This window comes from Fistularia commersonii, chromosome 10 (genome assembly GCF_037954325.1).
Source record: "Fistularia commersonii isolate RoL2024-O1a breed Wild chromosome 10, RoL_Fcom_v1.0, whole genome shotgun sequence".
Lineage (NCBI taxonomy): Eukaryota > Metazoa > Chordata > Actinopteri > Syngnathiformes > Fistulariidae > Fistularia > Fistularia commersonii.
Genome location: NC_141293.1, coordinates 9,152,459 through 9,171,797, shown reverse-complemented (window position 1 = coordinate 9,171,797; position 19,339 = coordinate 9,152,459). Strand labels below are relative to the sequence as shown.

Here is a 19,339-nt window from a genome sequence, read left to right as displayed (position 1 = left end):
ACAGATTTCTTTGAATTCAAAGCACTCCATCCTCCCTTGCGTGTATCATGTTTTTGCTTTAATAGCAATTGTGGTTTAATAACAATCGTGTTGTTCATATACATATGAAAGATGGAAGGACCTATTGCAGCCATATGTAACATATTTGGTGCAGGCATAAACAAAACATTCAAGAGAATGATGCTTGTTTATTTTTATCTTATTGGTAACAATTTTCTTCAGTGAACAGCCACACATAAATGATGGGTAAATGATATTAGTGAATAGTGTTGTCACTCTATAAAGGCTCCTGGGAATTCAATTATTTGAGAATTTATTTGAAAGTCTCAAATAATTCAAGCCTGATGAGCTTCTATATACTTGTGGCCTGTTTTCCCAATATGTTTGTTTTCATAACATACAACACAGATGATTGTAATGTTTGTGGAACAAAAATTTCTGAGTGCATGGCTATGCACAGAACACCAACCTGACTTTATACTTGAAACTCAAGTAAAATGACCCTGATTATGTCACCCTTCACTTGTCGTGAACTTTGCCCTACATAAGTGGAACCTTTCTTCGTGTGATTTTTGTAGGACACTAATTAAAGAGACACCACAATCATTTACCAAGTACTTGCTGTGTAACTGTTCTTGTAAGGAGTTGACCATAAGGACGACCGAGACGGCATTTAGCTGGGACGATGTTACTGTCACAAACATTTTTTTTTTCCTCAATTAAATATTTTTATTTTAATTGAACAACGTGGTTGTTAGCCGTTAGCCAATCATCCTTCAACGGAGCCACCTTCGCGGCTTGTCATTGGGTGGGATGGTAGGCGAGTACTCTCGACTTCCTCCTCTGGTATCGCTCTAAAACAATTCCGGCTTCTCCCGGTTTGAAGGTTCATCGCGGTGACTGGGTTACGGCTGCCGTCCACTGACACAACATTTCAGCAATAATGTCTGGCCGTGTTCTAGTTGGAGTAAAGCGAGTCATTGACTACGCCGTGAAGGTAACGGCGTTTTACCGGTGCAAGTGTTCTTTTAAAGAACGTTTGCCACTTTCACTCATTTGACTTTTGCTAACACGGAGCTAGCCTAAGCCTGCTATCGCCCGCTGTGTGGTATGTGGCAGGTAACCTGTCACACTGTTTATCTCGTGTGAATTAGTTAATGATAAATAGGTACCTTTTTCTATCAGCTAAACTCTCATTTCTTATGTCACTTGAATATAATTCAGGTTTATATGCTGTTTTAAAGTTGTATGTAATTTAAATGAACTGTCCAGGGACATTTCCCCCTCCTGTCCTCAGCTCGTAAATCTGCCTTGCCGCCATGCAGTCCTTGTAAGTTCCACGGGTTACATACTAAGCAGATTTTAGGATTTCCCCAAAAAACCGAAGTCCAACTCTGTAATCGGGATCGGATTCCAGCTGTTTCATGCGGCGGCAGAAACAGTCCAGCCTCAGCTGACCTCAACAGGACATACACCGTCCCTCTCCCTTCAAACTGGCGTTGCTCTTATCTGTCTGAAGTCATAAATAGATGGAGGCTTTCCATGACTCTGCTAAACTGTCAACAATCCCAAAAAGTTTTTTCTTGCATCATTTTCAATGAAAAAATGGACATGCAATGGGTAATAATAGATATTAGAATACAATTGTGATTGCAGTGGAAATGGAAAATTATTCAAAGGCCTCAGGACCTGTCTTTTTTTGTTAAGTTGAAACATGGTATATATTCTATTGTTGTCTATGCTTATCAAAAATCTACATTCTTCAATGGTTCTCATGATAAAAAGGTTAAATGTCAACCATTGTGAATAAGGGTGTATGAAGCACTTATTAAGTATTTCTTGCAGGCTGCAAGAAATGTACATGTAACATATGATTTTGAGAGAAGATCAGAGAAGCCAGGCTGAGATGGTGCGGTCAAGTACAGAGGAGGAATAGTGAATGTATTGGTAGAGACGGATGCTAGAATTGGAGCTGGCAGATAGGAGGTCTGGGTTAAGGTTAGATGGAGAAGATTGTTAAGCTGTGGCGACCCTTGAAGTGAAAAGCCGAAAGGAGAGGTTGTACAATACATATATATATATATATATATATATATATATATATATATGGGGGAGAACAAGTATTTGATACACTGCTGATTTTTCTTCTCTACATACTTACAAAGTATGTAGAGGTCTGTAATTTATTATCATAGGTACTTTTCAACTGTGAGTGACAAAAATCTAAACCCAAAATCCAGAAAATCACATTGTTTGATTTTCAAATAATTAATTTGCTTTTTATTGCATGACAAGTATTTGATCCCCTACAAAAAAATAAGAATTTCAGGTCATACAGACCTATTATTTCTTCTTTAAGAAATTGTCCTGTTCTCCACTCATTACCAGTTTGAACTCCTTACCTGTAGAAAAGACACCTGTCATCACACTCAATCAAGCCAACTACAACCTCTCCACAATGTCCAAGACCAGAGAGATGTGTAAAGACATCAGGGATAAAATTGTAGACCTGCACAAGGCAGGGATGGGGTAGACGACAGCAGGCAAGCAGCTTGGTGACAAGGCAACAACTGTTGGCACAATTAGAAAATGGAAGAAGTTCAAGATGACGGTCTGGGGCTCCATGCAAGATCTCACATTGCGCAGCATCAATGATCATGAAGAAGATGAGGATCAGCCTAGAACTACATGGCTGGACCTGGTCAATGACCTGAAGAGAGCTGGGACCACAGTCTCAAAGAAAACCATTTGTAAAATACTACGCCATCTTGGATTAAAATCCTGCAGCGCACGCAAGGTCCCCCTGCTCAATCCAGCACATGTCCAGGCCCGTCTGACATTTGTAAATAGCTCTCTGGATGATCCAGAGTAGGAATGGACAAAGGGCATGTTGTCTGATGGAACAAAAATAGAGCTTTTTGGTCTAAACTCCACTTGCAATATTTGGAGGGAGAAGAAGGATGAGTACCACCCAAGAACACCATCCCAACCGTGAAGTACGGAGGTAGAAACATGATTCTTTGGGGACGCTTTTCTGCAAAGAGGACAGGAGGACTGCACCATATTGAGGGGAGGGCGGATGGGACCATGTCAGGAAGATCTTGGCCAACAACCTCAAGAGCATTGAAGATGGTTTGTGGCTGGGTTTTCCAGCATGACTACAACCCGAAACACACAGCCGAGCAACGAAGAAGTGGCTCCATAAGAAGCATCTCAAGGTCCTGGAGTGGCCTAGCCAGTCTCCAGACCTGGACCCAATGGAAAATCTTTGGAGGGAGCTGAAAGTCCATGTTGCCTGGCAACTGCCCTGAAACCTGAAAGATTTGGAGAAGATCTGTATGGAGGAATGGGCCAAAATCCCTGCAGCAGTGAGTGCAAAGGTGGTCAAGAGCTACAGGAAACATCTGATCTCTGTAATTGCCATGCCAACAAAGGTTACTGTACCAAATATTAAATTCTGTTTTTCTGAAGTATCAAATACTTCTGTCATGCAATAAAATGCAAATTAATTACTTAAAAATCATACAATGTGATTTTCTGGATTTTGGTTTTAGATTCTGTCACTCACAGTTAAAAAGTACCTTTGCCAAAAATTAGAGACATCTGCCTTATAAGTGGGAAAAGATGAAAAATCAGCAGTGCATCAAATACTTGTTCTCCCCACTGTGTGTGTGTGTGTGTGTGTGTGTGTGTGTGTGTGTGTGTGTGTGTGTGTGTGTGTGTGTGTGTGTGTGTGTATGTGTGTGTGTGTGTGTGTGTGTGTGAGATGACAATTTTGAAGTCTGCAGGAAATTATTGATTAGACAGGGTTTTGGGTTTCATTTTAAGATATTTAATTGCAAAAAAAGTCAAAATATCAGTGGTTAAAAAGACAACAATTAAATTGCATGGCAGATTATTTGTTGTGTTATTTATTATTAGCAGTATACGGGTACAACCGTCAACTTTAATCTCCTTCCTCTCTTTCAGCCAAATCATCACGCACATTACTGGGGAATCAAAGGTCTTTGACCTGATTATCTGGCACCACTCCATTACCTCTGTTCTGCCATCTTGTCTCTCCTTAGATCCGCGTGAAGCCTGACAACAGCGGCGTAGTGACGGATGGCGTGAAGCATTCTATGAATCCCTTCTGTGAGATCGCTGTGGAAGAAGCGGTGAAGCTGAAGGAGAAGAAGCTCATTAAAGAAGTGGTGGCTGTCAGCTGTGGGCCTCAGCAGGCACAGGTGGGTGTGGAGTTGTCAGCCTATGGACCCCTGACTCAATTACCAGTTAATCCTGTACTTGCATCTGAAGTATTATTATTATTGTATTATTGTTTATTGTAATCCCGCTGCTACAAGATGTATTATAATGGTGAGAATACCAACAAAACCCCATTACGTTTAAATGGAACAATTTTAGGTTATATTATATAATTGTACAATTGCTGGTTCTTTGTCTCTAAACTTTATCTTTTTTTTTTCTTATGCCTTTTTTTTTTTCAATGAAATTACACTACAGTCATTCGACAGACGCTTTTATCCAAAGCGACTCAGAAAAAGTTAGAAATTATCAGCATGTGGTCAAGGAGGGATATGAAGTGTGCGTGTGTGCATGCGTGTGTATACATACACATCTAACTCCCTTTGACAAACGTTTTCTTTTTCACAATGATTCTGACTGATGTTTAGTTATTTATATTTTTCACTGTCAGGGTGTTGACCAAACTCCTTTCAGCGGGTATGAAAACCAGCCAAAATCGAAGTATTTTTTGTGTGGACTATCTCATTGTTTTATATCTCTTTCACTCAGGAGACAATTCGCACTGCCCTGGCCATGGGGGCAGACCGTGGAATCCATGTTGAAGTGGTTGGGAAGGACTACGACACCCTGGGACCCCTTCAGGTTTCCAAGATCATGGCTGCTCTGGCCAAAAAGGAGGATGCTCAGCTTGTCATTCTTGGCAAACAGGTTTGTTAATGTTCAAATCACTATTCCTGACATGACCAGGTCTTCTGATCCTCTTCTGGTAACATATCTGTTTTTTCTCCAGGCCATTGATGATGACTGTAATCAGACTGGACAGATGACAGCAGCCTTACTGGACTGGCCTCAGGTGAGATCCAACACAATTCTAAATTAATGAGGATATATTAGCAACTTAGTAAGCAACCAATTGAAGCATCCCTGTTGTCTTCTACAAATACAAGATTGTGTTTAATGCTCCATTATTTGGTTAAGTATCAATAAAGAATTGAACGGTTTTAAATACAGGTCAAGTAAAGTCGCGGCAAGTTACACTGAAGTCACAAAGTTGTGTTGCCACCAGCAAAGGGGGTGATGGAAAAAAAAAAAAAAAACATGTGTGGTGTGCCGAATACAAAAAAAACTTAGGAAAAGAATTACATTAGGGGAAAAAGAGTAAAAGATGGTGCCAAGTGTATCAAATTATACAAAGAGCCTAGATGTGAAGTGCAGCCACTAAAAGAGCACCTAATTATGATGCTTATCGTAAGCTGGGCAGCATTTTGTTTGTTTAAACAGATATTGGACCTTTGGTTCCCCTGAGGTCATTTGCGGATGCACCCCAGATACTGTTATGTGTGTAAAGGTTCTGATACTGGTGGCTGAACTAAATGGCTAATTTACTATTATTATGTTTTTATTTAACAGTGACAATTTCTTTTAGTGTTTTTTTTAGTTTTAGGTGTTTTTTTCTGCCTTTCTTCTCCTCCTCTTCCTCTTCCTCCTCCTCTCAGCTTTTCCCTTCAGTGGTCGCCACAGCAAATCAACCTTCTCCATCTAACCTTATTCTCTCTTTCCTCCTCTCTCACACCAACTACCTTTATATCCTCTCACTACGTCCATAAATCTTCTCTTTGGTCTTCCTCGCGACCTCCTGCCTGGCAACTGCAATTCCAGCATCCGTCTACCAATATACAGTATTCACTATCCCTCCTCTGTATATGACCGAAACATCTCAGTCTGGCTTCTCTACCCTTCTCTCCAAAACATCTTACAGTTGCTGTTCCTCTGTCATTCCTGATCCTATCCATCCTTGTCACTCACAAAGAGAACCTTAGCATCTTCTTTTATTATTTATCAGAGGAAGACCAAAGAGAAGATTTATGGATGTAGTGAGAGCAGATATGAAGTTAGTTGGTGTGGGAGAGGAGGATACAGAGAAGATGGTTAGACGGAGAAGGTTGATTTGCTGTGGCGACCCCGTAAGAGAAACGCCAAAAGGAAAAGAAGGAGAAATAGAACTTGTTGTGACTTGTAATGTAAAATCCGAGACAGCTGCAGTATAGGGTTTTATTTCTACCCTCCCATCCCAGCTTGGAAGTGTTGTGTAAATTCAGCTTGTATGTGTTCTTTCCAAGGATCTAATGTGTGTGAGAACAATGCTAATAACAATCTTGTTGAAGTTATACTGTAAGTCAAAAAGACTCAGTGAAAGCAGGTCAAAGGTGTATGCACAGTGAGTGTAGTACCTCTGACAACTAGTAGATGGCAGAAGGTCATTCTGCGTTGTTTAGTTTGACTTGTATAGATTGTAATGTTATTTCTTTGCTAAGTTTATTTGTTTCCAACGTTCTGTTCTGTATTAAACCCTGGATTATTCTATGGTTACACCAGTAACTTTTGACTCCCTCATGATTGGAAATGCTCCAATAGCACTCACAGCTTACACTGAAGTGTTGAAACGAAAGAGTCTCAGGTTTAAAACCTTGATCTTGACAGTTTATCTCACAAAGGCCTATCTCTTTAACTGCAGGGTACCTTTGCATCGGAGGTAGCCATGGAGGGAGACAAGCTCAAAGTTGTGAGAGAAATTGATGGCGGCCTTGAGACCATCAGGATCAGCACACCCGCAGTGGTCACTGCAGACCTTCGACTCAACACACCCAGATATGCAACACTGCCGAACATTATGGTAGGTAATAGACAAAAGACGCAGGGCTCCAAATTATTGTAAAGCACAAAGAATTTTTTTTAAATTTGCCTGGTTTTAGCCATCAGTAAACTTAATCCTCATATTATTCCACAGAAGAATTCAGTGGTTTAATTGATTTTACTGGGTTAATTGGAATTGATTTAAGATAAACTCAGGTTAATCCCTTACTGTTCGACAACGCAATGAAAAGGATTTTGGCAGTGATGGACGTGTGTCAACATGTACTTCCATTCTTGCTCTATAAATTCTTTCTGAGGGTGAGTCGTTGCCAGGACACAAACCTGCCAGAACTCCCTCTCATCAAAATCACATATAGGGAAAAAATGCCAAGAAATGTTTAATTGTCATGTAGTGTAAACTTTTCATTTGAAAGTATGGCAAAATTATCAGATAAATTAGAAATGTCTTTCAAATAAATTAGGATTTGCCAGATAATATTGAAGTTGTAAATGACAAATTTAAATATACTGAGAGTTAAATAATCCATTGCTTAATGTGCAGTTAAACTGATTGGGAATCAGTTTCAACATTTTAGGTGAATACATTTGCAAAATATCTGTTGAAAATATGTGTAAAAATATCTGAAAATGACAAGAAACTTCCAAAAATTTGTACTAAGAAATTTATCTTAGAATGAGCTATAAGTGAACGAAAAATCTCTTTCATACTAGCAGGGTATTTTCTAAATTAACATAATGACACTGTAGTACTGTCCATGTACACTAGGTGGCTCTATAACTGCATTGTTCATGGTGATGACAGGATTTCAAGGAAAAAAAACATCTGCCTCATGCTACTGAAGTTGTATCTGTTTAATTCTTCACATACCCAAAAGGAAAACCCCTCTGTTTTTAAAAGAAAAGGCAGAACTAATATTTTGCCCTCTTCTGTGTGGGTCTCACCATCAGAAAGCCAAGAAGAAGAAAATAGCAAATGTGAAGCCCGCAGACCTGGGAGTGGACCTGACCTCACGGCTGGAGGTGGTGAGAGTGGACGAGCCGCCACAGAGGGAGGCGGGGGTGAAAGTGGAGACCGTGGACGACCTGGTGGGCAAACTGAAGGAGGCAGGGAGGATATAGAGGCTCGGGGCATGAAGCACCGGCACGGAACTCTTCACAAGTGTGAGTATCGGAGTCAATAGTTCACGAAGTCCAAAAGGTGTTTGATATTTAGCGCCAAACTGATGAATTTATGTATGTATATGTACATATAAATATGTATATACACACACTATATCAAATAGTAAATTGAATATACACTATATATTTAAGTAGTATATCTAAAGACGTATAGATATGAATATATGTTTTCATATAATTTCCTCTGAATTAACAGGAAATAGTCAGAAAAGGGATTTTCATTCACTTGCAATGATCAAGTATTGCATGTGAAAAAAAACAGTACCTACGAAATTTACCAAGTTATATGAACAGAACTTGCATAATGTTGAGTAAAAAATGCAAAATTCCATAATTAGTTGAAAAATCAAAAATCTCCCTGAAAAGTGAAAGATATTCACTGATAATAACTTCAGAATTTAATTGAAACTATTGTGGTTTTTATTTTTATTTTGTTCTTATTCTGATTTTATATATCTTTGCACAAAATGTTGGAATGCTCCATGACACTGTCAGTTTTCATCCAGTCCTTGTCTAATCATTCCAAACTTAAAAATCGAGAGCAGATAAAATGTTTTAATGCTTTACTGTAACCGGCAATGAACAGAAATATATCTCCAAACTGTCTTTTATATCACAATATGAATTTTCAAAAAATAAACTGTTTTCGCTGGAAATTAGCGAGATTTCTATGACGGTGTTTCAACTTGTGTGTGTGCGCCAATTCAGTGATGAGTAACATTGTTTGATTGGAATATTTTTAATACATTTTTAATTAAGTCTTTTTATAAATAACTGCATGACTATGAGGAGTCTCACGGTCCCCCCAATGATGGGAGCAGGACCCGCATTAGTTTTACTTACAGCCCCTCTGAAGAAATGACTTGACTTCATCTGTCTAATCCTTGCATTTAACTTTTAACAGGGGTGCTCTGCTTGGAGAAGAGAGGAGCTGAGAAACGCTGTCCTTCAGCAGACCCCACACAGACATCTCACCTATGTATCAGCCCCCCTTCGGCCCCCAGTAGAAACCCCCCCCCCTGAATTGGAGGACCCATGCAACTAATCCCTCCATTGTTCTCTGATTCAGCAGTTCATATCCTGCAAATCTGCAGCTTTTGTAAATGATATTTGTAAATACGGAGCTACTGTTTAAATCCTTCACCACTATCACACCCATTGTCATCTTGTACTGCCTGAACATCTGGTCCCAGGGCTGCCTCCAAGGGTAGCCGTCTCTCGGGGTGGGTGGGTGGGGTGTCTCATTCTTTGACCGCAAGCGCCTCAATTCTCTGTTGATTGTACAGAGCAGTAACATGAAAATAAAAGTACCCATTTTGTTTTACATATCCTCCTCCACGTGGGGGGCTTTTTTTTGGTTGTTTGGATGCGGTTCTTGTCCGAAGTGTAACTGATCCAGATGGGACTTCAGGTGAGCTTCAACCGGAACCTATTTCAATAACTGTTTTCTCAGCAGGTCATAGGCAGATTTTGTTTATTGAAAACACACTTAAAGGTTAAATTAGTGATGATATGTTTGAAATGATCAGGGAATAAGAAAAATAAACCATTGTTAAAAAGACTTCACATCACATAGACTTCACATAGACTTCACATCTGTGAAGCATGACGGTGAAATTAGATAAAACTATACAAGTGCTGTCTCATTTGTAATTTGTATTTATTAGACTAGCAGGCTCTGGGTGTATCCCTAAAAACCGAACAAGACAAATGAATGTATTAAGTTATTTTTTGTTTTTCTATGAGAATGAAAGAGTATGTTCTGAGCAGCAGGTTTTCTTCCTCCTATTCCGAGACACCCCCTACATTGTCACACTACCGAAAGAAATCCTGTCGTTTCGAGTAGTTTATTCCGCCGAAATTCGGCAGAAAATACTCGCATCTCAAAACAGTTCGAGATGAGGGGCGCGGCCACGCATGCGCAAGGACCACAGGTGAGTTGACGCGCTCGTTCCCGTGGCGGCGCGCAGGTGCAGTCAGTGTCCGCTGACCGGCGGCCAAGGACGTGTGCGTGTCTTGCGCGCGCACATGTCGCGGATTTTCTGCAGACTGGAATTCGTAAGTTAAGGGAACCCGAGGTTCCTCCGGGAGTCTGTTTTTACCTCTACAATGGAACGATTGTCCGGCGGACCTCCTCTTCACTTCCTCACCCTCCTCATCCTCACCCTGCAAGGTAACTAATGTTTTTCTTCTCATTGTACAAGAATGATTAATTGCATTTATTTTTTGTTTTAGCTGCAACCTCAAAATGGCACCGGAATCAATGATAATTCAATGTGACCTTTTCAAAGTTTCAAAAGACTCATTTGTGAATTATTGATTAAATGCCAGACCCCTACATTTAAAATTAGAATGATGAAATGTGAACATAATATTTATAATTCATCGTAATTTTATGTATAGGACAGCTTTGAAGCTTTCTGTTAAATGTGTTGTGGTTTGAAAGGAAATGGCAAAAAGTCTTATCTGTAAGTGAGTTTGCCAACCGTGTCCATTCTAGTTACTTCCCACTCTCAATTCAATCTATCCTCAAAAGACAACGATGAGTCGTGGTGGGGCGTCGAAGCAAGTGAAGCCAATTAAAACACCTTAAGTTCTTTAAGGCCATTTTGCAAGTTTGATAAATGGAATTATAGAATTGGCCCAGAAGCGACAGGATGTCCAGTGTCATGGCTCTTGTGCTGTTATTTACAGTGCACAATGCGTTTCCTGTTACCCCCTCATTCCCCCGGCTCCACACCGACAGGTTCCCGCTGTGAACTGCTCATTCAAGCCGCCGGTCCGACTCAGGTCACTAAGTCGGCGGGCAGCACCGTGACTCTGGACTTCGTGTTCAGGGGAGCTGCTGACCCAACCATTACCTGGTTTATGGGAGATTTACCTGTCGCCACTTGGACCATTGGCTCCAGCAGCGTCGCCGACGTACCTGAGGACAAGAGAGATGTGCTGAAGGTGGAGTTAAATGGGACTCTGACCTTTGTGGATGTCTCTCCCGACTACAGTGGCAGCTACAGGGTGGTTCTGACCAAATCCGGACTCGACACCACCTCTCTCAATTTCACTCTCAGAGTGTTTGGTAAGGTATCAAATATGGGTGATGAAATTGATTCAGAAATCTTTTTTTATCATCAGTGTTTCCAATACATGCCAGGAATAATAATATTCTGCATGTTTGGATGGGAGAGTTTGCTCCTCACAATGTATTATTTTTAACTTTAGTTGTAGCTCCTTAGGCAGGATGACAGGCGGGTCATCCCACCTGCCTGGTCATCCTACTGGTTGTTTCCAAAGTGCACAACTCGTCAACTTTCATGGATGTAATTGGTTTAATTTGTTTTTGACCGTTTGTTTGTTTGTTATGCTAATGCCTTCAAAACTAAATTATTAATTAAAGGGTCTGCGATGCTGCCAATCAGCAGGGGTTCTTTTGAGAACATTAGCTGTCATCTTCACTTTTACTTTCTTCTTTTCCTTTCATCTTCCTCCATCCATCCCTCTCCTCTGCAACCTCTTCTCTCACACCAACTAACTTCGTGTCCTTTTTCCCTTTATTCATAAATCTCATCTTCTGTCTTCCTCTGGGCCTCCTGCCTGGTAGTTCCAACCAGTGGAGTGCAGAGGTCTGGTGATGCCCATGGTAAATCTTCATTGTATGCCCCAAAGATTCAAGAAAAAGGCCTAACATAGTGAGAATTGTCAATCGAATTGACCTTTAATCGTCTCACAGTTTAGAAATATTGGGGAATCAAATGAGAAATGTAAATATTTTGAATATATAAACACAGGTGAAACATGAAATAGATTATTTGATTTTAATATAGATCAATCACATTTATTAAGGTCTTTCTCATCAGCGATGAGAAGTTCTTTTTCGATGCCTATGAAAAGCCAGGTTGCCCAGTCACTCCTGCGACATAGAAGACCTCAGATATGTTTTAATTCGTTTCACTTTTGAAGCTAACTTAACTAGTGAAATTTTTTAAAATGACATCTCATTTCCTTCTCTGATTGAATGCCCCGTCCAATGGATGCCCGTGAACACCCCCCGCCATCTCACATTATCTCTAAAACAGCTAACATGTGCTTCCTCTCTGTTGGACTCATTCCTGATCCCATCATTTCTCCTCGTTTGCTACCTGCAGGTCTGCTTGCTGTCGTCTCCTCAATCCCACTGTCTCTAAACCAGACAACATCACTGGTCTCACCACCGTCTTCTGCACCTTTCCTTTCATTTAGGCCGATCCTCTTTTTTCAGTCATCGTACCTGTCACTTTTCTCCACCCGTTCCAGCTGGTCCTGCTTGCACATGTTTCTTAACCGTGTTTCCTCCCTCGCCATCGCTCTGGACTGTTGTTAATCCTTTATCTCCTCTCAGCGTTCAGCTTGGTTCCTTCTCATTCACACACATATTCTGACACAGCTCCTCTCTCAGCACTCTGTTATATTCCTTTTCTAGATCCACAGCTGCAATATTTACTGCTATACTATATTTTGTTACACACCGGTGGCTTATCAGTGGAACTGTAAAATCTATCACAATCTTAGCTTTATTTGCCCTCGATACCCTCAAAGACAATACTTTGTTTTCAATCATTCGATTAAATCCCAAATATCTCAGAGACACTGAGCACATATGATTCAAAGGCTCGGGGGGTTGGCTGTTTGTTGATGATGTGATTGTTCTAATGCTTTAAATCATTGTCCGGCAGGCAAAAGCGCTTGTATTGTATACAAACAAAAAAGCATGATAACAAAATACAGCATACTATTTGAAAAGAATGGCAACGGAGCACTTATTCATCTTGTCTTCATCAGAAATCCTACAGAATGTAACTCTATGGTCACGGCCCGTGTCTGTAATCGAGGGAGCCGAGCAGTTCACCTTGCAATACAGCATCTTAGAAGGAACGGTGGAGCGGCAGTGGTGGTTCTTCAGCGGCACAGAGGTAGAGACTGACTCCCACTACTCAGTCAAGCAAGACAGCCTTGTGGTACTGCGTCCGACCCGAAGAGACTCAGGACAATACAGGGTTTCACTGACCAACCCCTTCGGCAGCGTAGCAGCTTACAAGAACATCACCGTGCTTTGTAAGACACACAGGTGTGTGTGTGTGTGTGCGTGTGTGTCTGTCTACTTGTGTGGTCGGTCTGCTCAGCTGTCATCCTCTTATCACAGACGGACCAGATGAGCCCCAACTGAAAGTCAGTCCAGCCAAGGAGTTTTACGCCTCTGGCGAGTCTCTCAACCTGTCCTGCCAGGGTGACGGATTCCCACGGCCCACTGCTGAGTGGACCTTTGAAGGCCGGACCCTCCCCGAGGCCCATGAGGGGCTCCTCACACTGACTAATGTGCAGACCAGTCAAGGGGGCATTTATGTCTGCACTTTGCGCAACGAGCTAACTGGAGTCAGGCAGCAAAATTATTTGACTTTAGATATTTATGGTAAGTGGACACGTGAGCCTGGGATATTCCTGAAAAAGACAATAGTCGTGTTTTAATGTAAAATCTAGCTAAACCTTCTCCAGATAAAAGAACGTCGTATTTGGAGTTGTTGATGTACATGTGGCTTGATGGTAATGATACTCTCAATGCTGCCTGCTGAACATTTAAAAGATTCTGTCTTTGTCGGACAGAGAGGCCATCAGGAGCTCTGAGCTGCTCTGTGCAGTCAGAAAACACCAGCCTGCAGTATCTCTGTTGGTGGCCAGGAGGAAAGCCAACGGCCGTGCTGTCCTTCCCCGCCTTAAATAGTTCCAGTAGCGGAAGAGAGCACTTCAGCCTGACTGTCGCCGCCTCAGAGGAGCTGAACAGCAAAACCGTCACCTGTATGGCAGAGCATCCTCTCTTGCAGAGGGAGTGCAATATCACTGCCGGTAAGAATCATCTTTAAATTTAGCATCTTTAGGAGTTTTTTTCGGATGCTCCTCGGTTGGTCAGAATAAAAATCGGCATTGCCAATAAAAGCCTTGTCTTCCCCGCAGGGAGTCCCATGAAGTTCCTCCCAATTGTGAGAACCACGGTTGATTCTGAGGGCAAAATAGTGGTCAGCATCCGCTGCGTTAGTGAAGCCTTGCCTGGGGCCGTGGTGTCTTGGCTTGTCAGCGGCGATGCAGTCAGCAGCGGAGCGATGTACCACATCAGCAGCGACACCACAGAGTTCGAGATTCGCGATCACAACGTCAGCGCCCTCCAGCAAAACTACACCTGCACCTGCCGCAACCCGCTGGGCAGCCAGAGCAGGCAGGTTCAGCTACAAGGTGAAGCATCGCCTTCTTGCTACCAGTTCGCATGGCCTTTTTAAAATTGTAGGAGTAAAGATATTTGTTGCTGCCCCACCATATTCGAACTCGTTGGAATTGAAGACCATCAAAGCAGCTCAACTGCAACTCAGCTTGTCCACCTGTTTTGACAAAGTTTACCTTCTTAGAAATTAGTTACAAATAAGTGTAAGTTTCAGAAAATTCATGGAAGTCTTTCGTGCAACTTGAAAGTACTTGGTTAAAGATACTTCCTGTAGATTGTCAAGACTGACTGCACCATATTAGAGCACAAGGCAGTGAGTATTTGGGCTGCATTGGGTTGCTGTCATTACCTGAATGAAAGGTAACAATGGAGCCTCAGTCAGGGAGCTAAGTAGCACCAGATATTGCTACTTCACTTTAAACAAAGCTCTCCAGTCTTGGGATTCCCCCCCTCCACTTCCCCCCAACACACACCCCACCACTGACCGCGCATATCTTTCCAGGACCGACGATCTCCGACTCTGGTTTGTTCCCAAATCCTGACGGAACCGTGGTCACATTGACTTGGGAGGTCCCGCCCACCTCTATCGTGACAGGTAGAGCTGTGATTCTTCTTCTCACGGGGATCTCTCACAAACACCAACCCGACCTTCTCGTTCTTGTTTGGACGGATCAGCAAAAGTCATCGAAAGGAATGTTGACGCCATGTTTACAGCAGAAACACTCCTTTAAGGATAGGGGTGTAAATATTGCGAATGCTAAGGCAGTTTTGGACAAAACATCAGCAGAAAGGCATTTTTTAAGTCATGTGCAGCATAGAGCTCTACATTATGTTGCTAGGCACTATTTACATTTGTAAAACTATCTCAGGTTTTGGGAGGAAAAATGTTTTGCTAATTTCGAAATCCAAAGTGGGTTCTCTCAATTTTTTCCTCAAATTGAAATGATGAATATTGAAATGAGGCTAAGAAGAAATAAACCTAGAATAAAATAAAATAGAATTTACTTGAAGAGGTCAGCTTCTTCAGTGTCAACTTCCATCTTATAAACATTGGTAAGATCAGACCTGCCTTGACTTGAAGGATGCAGCGGCTTTATTTCATGCACCTGTGACATCGCAACTCGATAATTGCCGCTTGAGACGAGTGTTCAAGGTCTGCAAACATTACAAGATGTTTTGCATGTTGCACGTTCTTCCTGTGACTTCCTGAAATGGCTTCAGGTTATTTGGTTTCCTCCCACAATCCAAAAACATGCAGTAGCATTTATGTTGACATGTAAGCTTCTAATCCACTCGAGCTCCTCACTGCAGGACAAGCAGATTGAATTGATTGAATGAGCGTCTGTGTTAATTTGCGTCCCACTCTTCATCCTTCTCACCTGTCCAGCATTTTGACAGAAATACTTCATGAATATAATCATTTCTATTATTGTTACTGTTATTACCACCATCATCATCATTCTTATTATTGTTAGAATATCCTTAAAGTCTATTTCAAGACCAACAGGAAATTATCTACCCTAAAACTGTGACATTCCTGCTAAATTAGGCAAAATTTTTTGTGGTATTTTTGGCTGAAGTTGGGAAGAAATTACATTACGTTACAGTCATTTGGCAGACGCTTTTATCCAAAGCAACTAAAAAAAGTGCAATTCAGTGTCTGAAGATCCGAAGTACCAGTAGTCGGAAGTCAGAAGTGACCCCACAACCAAATAGCCACCTCAGAACAATATTCATACGTGCATTCATTTCATCGTGTTCTTTTTTTTTTTTTTTTTTCTGGGGGTGGGGTGGGGGGGTGGAGGCTAAGTGCGATTAGTAGAGGTATGTTTTCTTTATTAAGGCCTAGCAACACTTAATCAAAATACAGAAGGAACTCACATAAAGTCTAATGACAGTTGGCGAAGGATAAATGGATAAATGACTACCAAACCTAAACAATGAGGAATATTCTACTGAATGTGACATCTCTCTCCCTTTATCAACACTTAATATCAGTGTGACGTTTTCCAGGGTTTGACATCCAAATGAAAGGACCGGACCTCCTGAGTGAAAGTCGCCTTGGCACCCAAACCAAAGTGGCCTCCAAAGCGTACCGCACCATCCAGCAGAAACCTGGCTCGGCCCGCAGCGCTGACATCAGTGTCCTCGATCCCAAATCAACGTACCGCTTCCGAGTCATCCCAAAGGCTCTTATGACCGAGGGCCAGCCAACCGGGGCCCTCAGAATCGGCCCAGGTGCTGTTAAAATGTCTTCGTTGGAGTGTAAGATATCATCCTGATGTGGAAGGTGACTAGGTGTGTTGTGGCGACAGGGGGACTGAGTGGCCCTGCGATCGCAGGCATCGCGGCCGGCATCCCCTGCAGCCTCCTCTTCCTGCTGCTACTGTGCGGCCTCATCTACCTTTGCGTCTTCTGCTCTAAGAACAGAAGTATGTCTCTTTTACGACAATCACCACGCATGGGGCTTGTAAACAGTCACGTAAACAGTGTTTTCTGGGCTTTGAAGGTCGGCAGACGAGATACCCGGTGTCCCGAGCTGTGGAGAAGGTCGGCAACACTCCATTTTCTAACATTTCAGGATGTTATTGAACGAGCATCTCTTGCAGGGGTCAGCTTGTACCAGTGATTGTGTTGAGTATCTGCAACGTACTGCACGTCAACTGAACATCTAAAATGAAAATTACTGAAGGATGTTTGGATATTAATGGATTTATGGTTTTATTAGAAATACAGCAGGAAGTGTCCACTGTATCTAAAAAAGTTGATCAGCAAGTTCAATTTAGACTGTGCCGCTGTTCATTTGAGACCGCAGCTAAAAACCTACTGATCAGATCTCCTTGAATGAAAAATACCGATCAGTTCTATCTTCATTATGAAAGACTATTTATTGATGTATTGATGAGAGTCTGAGAATGGCTAAATTACTCAATGAATCCTAAAATGTTTCTTTTCCTATTACGGACAGGCAGTGACAACCCAGGCAGAAACGACACCTCATCATTTGCTGACGGGGGGTCTGAAGACGCCCCCCGATTACAATCGACTGCATCAGGTCTACTTAATGCTTTTAATATGTAACCGGGAGAAATATAGTTATTGATCAACAGAGTAAACAGCAAACTAATGGATTTGTTTGTGATTTTTCTCTCCAGGCTCCCTCTGAAAGATCAGTGACCCTCCCCACGTTTGTCCCTCCGCCCCCACAGCCGGTCAGAGTTGCCACAACTGTCTAGACTCCTTTAAAAAGAAAAGCATACGTTTCAATGGGCTGTGTTTTTAATATATCGCATTCTATATTTCTATCAAGCAATAAGTCATCGTGATTTCTGTCAATTAAATCAGATTCTAAGACATGTAGTCACTTTCTGTATAATGGGTATCAGCGCTGTCACTATTTGATGTACGTCCACCACCTCCTGGGGGCCCTAAACATTTCATATTTTTCTACAGAGATCATTTTAATAATCTTAATATTTGCACACAATATCCAATATCCCAAAAGCAACAAATTAGTAGTAAAGTGAATTTGTGGGTAGGCTTTTGTGCTTTTACAAACAGGAATTTAGGATTTAAGTGTTTTTAATTTTTAATTTTTCTTATGGCACCAAATCCCAACACAGTTTTCTAATGACACTTCCAATGTAGAGCAAGTCACAATCTTTAAAATCATTTACAGAAACCCGACATTCTTGTCGCATGGCGACCATGGCAAGAAAACATGGCTTTTTACCAGGTAGATCTGAGCTCAAGTTGGACGGCCTTCTGTCTCGACCATTTGGGTTAGAAAGAGAGAGAGTGAGAGAGAACGATAGAGGGATAGAAAGCAAGTGTAATAGAGATAGAGTGGGTTATAAGATTTGGGAGGAACAGTAGAACGGACCTTTACATGGAAATAGCTGACATGATACAATCATACCTTTAATATCTGTAAATTAAGTAACAATGGAGGACGTCCATCGAGACGGCTGGAGTAGATGAACACATGCTCCCTTGGAACCTTAGAAATTAGAGAGACCAGGGACTCGGGCGAAGATTTGAGGTTTTCATCATGCATTGATGAAGGGACGTGAGTACAGACTGGATGGGAGAGAGCGGAATGAGAAAAGTGCATCATGGCATATCCCAGCAGTCAGCCTACGGCAGCATAACTAGGGTCTAGCCTAGCCCTGACAATATGCTTTCTCAAAAAGAGAGTTTTTTTTTAAGCCAATTCTTAAAAGTGGAGAGAGTAGTGGGTGACTTTATGGTTTACCATTGTCCATACATTAACTTACAGTTTTATATGTGTGAACATTTTAAAATTCAAACTGCAATTTTAAGAAGTTGCAACATTTTTAATTAGGAAGTGACTGCGTTTTATTGAGCATCGTATGTTTGCGGGAAGTCAGAGGTGGTCACATTGATAGTTTGGTATAATCATTATGCAGTAAACAAAAACTGTTTTTATACTTTGAATATGGACATCAAATTTGCATACTATTTTTACAGATTCCTTTTTTTTCTTTATCCCTGTTTAGGTATAGATTCTTATTAAAATGGCTGTCAAAATAAAAATCAGGGGTGTCAGGGGAAGAGGATCTGAGTGGAAATGACAGTAAATGTTATGTTTCAGGAGTGTTGTTACATATTAAAACTGAATATGTATGCCACTGCATACAGTGTGTTATATATATTCAGTTTTTTATATATATATATATATATATATATATATATGTATTTCATTTAAGTAACTCATTAGTAATGTGTCTGTTCTAAGTGTGTATGTGTGACCCCTCCCCAGCCAAACTGAAAGAAAATGTGCATTTCAGCATGTTCCATTGACCACTGCAGTACTGCAAGCCTTTGCACATCCACAGTTCCAGAATACCTACCAGAACAACAGACAAGGACCGTGCTGCACTAGCCTTATAGTCCGGACCCTCCCCCAAACCTCAACACCGTCACCCCTCCCTGTGGCCCTGACCCCCTAAAATACACCCATGTAGTGCACAGTGAAAGAGTCACGTGGGTTTT

The 19,339-nt window shown here is 41.5% G+C and overlaps 2 protein-coding genes across 3 annotated transcripts; both read left to right on the top strand.

Moving 5' to 3' along the window:
• Positions 1–855: 855 nt before the first annotated feature.
• On the top strand, positions 856–9,405 carry etfb (electron transfer flavoprotein subunit beta). Its single transcript, XM_086153649.1, has 7 exons — positions 856–997; positions 4,068–4,226; positions 4,795–4,953; positions 5,036–5,098; positions 6,761–6,919; positions 7,849–8,061; positions 8,984–9,405. The coding sequence occupies exons 1-6, from the start codon at positions 944–946 to the stop codon at positions 8,017–8,019; spliced, it is 765 nt and encodes a 254-aa protein (XP_086009775.1). The 5' UTR covers positions 856–943; the 3' UTR covers positions 8,020–8,061; positions 8,984–9,405.
• A 679-nt stretch (positions 9,406–10,084) lies between these two features.
• On the top strand, positions 10,085–19,124 carry vsig10l (V-set and immunoglobulin domain containing 10 like). Of its 2 annotated transcripts, none has more exons than XM_086154362.1 (12): positions 10,085–10,252; positions 10,826–11,155; positions 12,982–13,167; positions 13,256–13,522; positions 13,714–13,953; positions 14,062–14,337; positions 14,826–14,918; positions 16,337–16,561; positions 16,639–16,755; positions 16,833–16,873; positions 17,292–17,378; positions 17,479–19,124. In XM_086154362.1, the coding sequence occupies exons 1-12, from the start codon at positions 10,189–10,191 to the stop codon at positions 17,557–17,559; spliced, it is 2,007 nt and encodes a 668-aa protein (XP_086010488.1). In that variant the 5' UTR covers positions 10,085–10,188; the 3' UTR covers positions 17,560–19,124. The 2 variants fall into 2 exon arrangements, with proteins under 2 accessions (XP_086010488.1, XP_086010487.1); XM_086154361.1 differs by having other exon boundaries at positions 12,895–13,167.
• The last annotated feature ends 215 nt before the right edge of the window (positions 19,125–19,339 follow it).

Coding starts and splice junctions, on each gene's coding strand:
- vsig10l (XM_086154361.1), top strand. CDS start 10,189: ATGGAACGATTGTCCGGCGGACCTCCTCTTCACTTCCTCACCCTCCTC. Junction 13,954..14,061: donor GGAGTGCAATATCACTGCCG/GTAAGAATCATC, acceptor TCTTCCCCGCAG/GGAGTCCCATGAAGTTCCTC. Junction 17,379..17,478: donor ATTACAATCGACTGCATCAG/GTCTACTTAATG, acceptor TTTTCTCTCCAG/GCTCCCTCTGAAAGATCAGT.
- etfb (XM_086153649.1), top strand. CDS start 944: ATGTCTGGCCGTGTTCTAGTTGGAGTAAAGCGAGTCATTGACTACGCC. Junction 4,227..4,794: donor GTGGGCCTCAGCAGGCACAG/GTGGGTGTGGAG, acceptor TCTTTCACTCAG/GAGACAATTCGCACTGCCCT. Junction 6,920..7,848: donor CAACACTGCCGAACATTATG/GTAGGTAATAGA, acceptor TCTCACCATCAG/AAAGCCAAGAAGAAGAAAAT.